Source organism: Seriola dumerili, unplaced genomic scaffold (assembly GCF_002260705.1).
Source record: "Seriola dumerili isolate Sdu_G_001 unplaced genomic scaffold, Sdu_1.0 BDQW01000242.1, whole genome shotgun sequence".
Classification (NCBI taxonomy): domain Eukaryota; kingdom Metazoa; phylum Chordata; class Actinopteri; order Carangiformes; family Carangidae; genus Seriola; species Seriola dumerili.
Genome location: NW_019174497.1, coordinates 4,254,608 through 4,256,713, shown reverse-complemented (window position 1 = coordinate 4,256,713; position 2,106 = coordinate 4,254,608). Strand labels below are relative to the sequence as shown.

Sequence of the window (2,106 nt, the reverse complement as noted above, 5' to 3'; positions counted from 1 at the left end):
GCAATTAAAAGTTGTTCTCATCTCAGGGGTCAAAAGTCTGTGAGAAAATTTGGGATTGTAAAAGGAAGAGAGGGAATGGGGTTTAGAAGATTGAGTCCCCTTATTATTTTTGCAGGCCCCCATGTAGGGGCTAGGCTGTCTATGTGTACTCCTGCCCTTTTAGTTGTCCTTTGATGATGACATCATCATACCCGGTGCGACCGTCTCTGTAACATCAGGGCCCCTCATCGATGCTGGCATCCATGCATTTCTGGATGGTCACCCTGCGGATGGAGGGTTTGGACGTCAGCTCGGGCTTGGGCGGGAACTGCTCCATCAGGATGTGCAGGACTGAGTCCATTTTCTGGTCCATCTGATGGACCTGGATTTAACACAATGACAAAAGACAAACAGGTTAGGTCAGCTGAGTGCCTCCAGCATAAACACTCTGAACATAAGTACAGCGTAGACCTGCGTTTATAACAAAGAATGTCATTGAGTCTGTGCTTTTGTTTCACATCCATCTGCCTCTTTAATACAGTTCCATCCCAATGACAGAGCAGCGCAGGGTATAATGACATGTTAGTCTGCCAGTCGCTGTCTACCTGCTGAAGCCACTCATTACAAAAGCTGTTGAGCTATATGATCCCTGAGTGGGCAGACACACACTCACACGCACACACATATGCAGGCCGCTGTTGTTTACACACTTCCCCAACTGTAAACACAGGTGTGTCACCCAACAGAGACATCTCTGACAGGGTGCAGCCCACCTAACCATAGTGTGAATACAGATGAATGGCTCCACCTGACTGATGGAAGTAAACGAACAACGGACTGCCTGGTGACATTCAAATACAATGAGGACATCTGCATATGTACACACCCAGACACATTCGTGAACTCACTACACACACACACACAGCCTTGTGACTTCAAAGGGATTTTCTACATCTTCACAGCCTTGGCCTTGGTTTTACCTCTGTACTTATCTAGTTAGCCCTCCAGAAATACTTAGTCAGCGCACAAACAGACACACACACACACACACACACACACACACACACACACACACACACACACACACACACACAAACCAATATCCTCTGATGGCTCCAATGGCTTCAAGAAACCAGGGAAAATGATAAAGATGGCGCTCCGTAAATCAAAGCCTAAACAGCAAAGCACATCAAAGAGCCATAACATCTCACGTACCAGGCAGAACAGACAGATGCAGACTCCCGTCTCTACTACTAACTGATAGCGAACAACTCCGGCCCAACTGCAGCATTTCTGGCAGGACACAGTATGATAGTTAACATCAATGGCATTTTCATAGGCTTAAGGGTATGGCCCCTCTTTCTCCTTGTCTTTTAGTGTGTGCGCCTGATGGCCCGGACGTTTTTATGGCGGAGCAGGACATTTAGCAGCTATTATTGTTGTTGAAATATGAGCCATAATAGGAAGCATAAATCTGAAATATCAGAATGCGTCACAGAGAAGAATGAAATCACATCACAGCACGCCAATGATCATAATTTATACAAAAGTGAGCATTGTCAAGATGTCTGACAAACATTACGAGTCCGGACAAACTTATTATTTTTGATTTTTTTCTTTGCCAGCAAACAACTCTGTTGTCAAATTTTTAGGGTGGCTCAAGCTTCTAGATCTCATTACTACATAATCTATGTTTTAGAGTTGTGTAAATCTACAGTTAAAGACTATAAACTTTAGGTTATGTGTAAGGTAATATACATGTAAATTGGCTGCTCGGAAGAATGACTTTTTCTTTCCATCAGTTGTAAATGTTGAATATACAGTATAATGGAGCAAGAATAACTTCATTTTGACCTTTTTTTTTCCTCTGAGGTTCAGTGATGTTTCACCATCCACAGCGCTTTCCTCTGAGATTGTACCATGACCTAAATAGTTGTGCTAAGTAGACGAAGCACGCGCTGGGCCCGGATGAAGCTTAGAGAATAATAGGCTATCATAAACATGTTGGGCAGTAATCTACAGACTTATCAACATTCTCGTTGGGGCTTAAAATGGATCAGGAATTCCTCCTGCTGTGCATGTGTGTGTGTGTGTGTGTGTGTGTGTGTGTGTGTGTGTGTGTGTGTG

The 2,106-nt window shown here is 43.9% G+C and overlaps 1 protein-coding gene across 1 annotated transcript in view; it reads right to left on the bottom strand.

The window, feature by feature from the left end:
- Window positions 1–214: 214 nt before the first annotated feature.
- Window positions 215–2,106, bottom strand: part of LOC111229774 (potassium voltage-gated channel subfamily KQT member 1-like) — a 161,190-nt gene continuing 159,298 nt past the window's right edge. Inside the window, exon 16 of the mRNA XM_022756245.1 lies at window positions 215–361. Coding sequence (XP_022611966.1) covers window positions 215–361 — 147 coding nt within the window. The remainder of the gene's footprint in view (window positions 362–2,106) is intronic.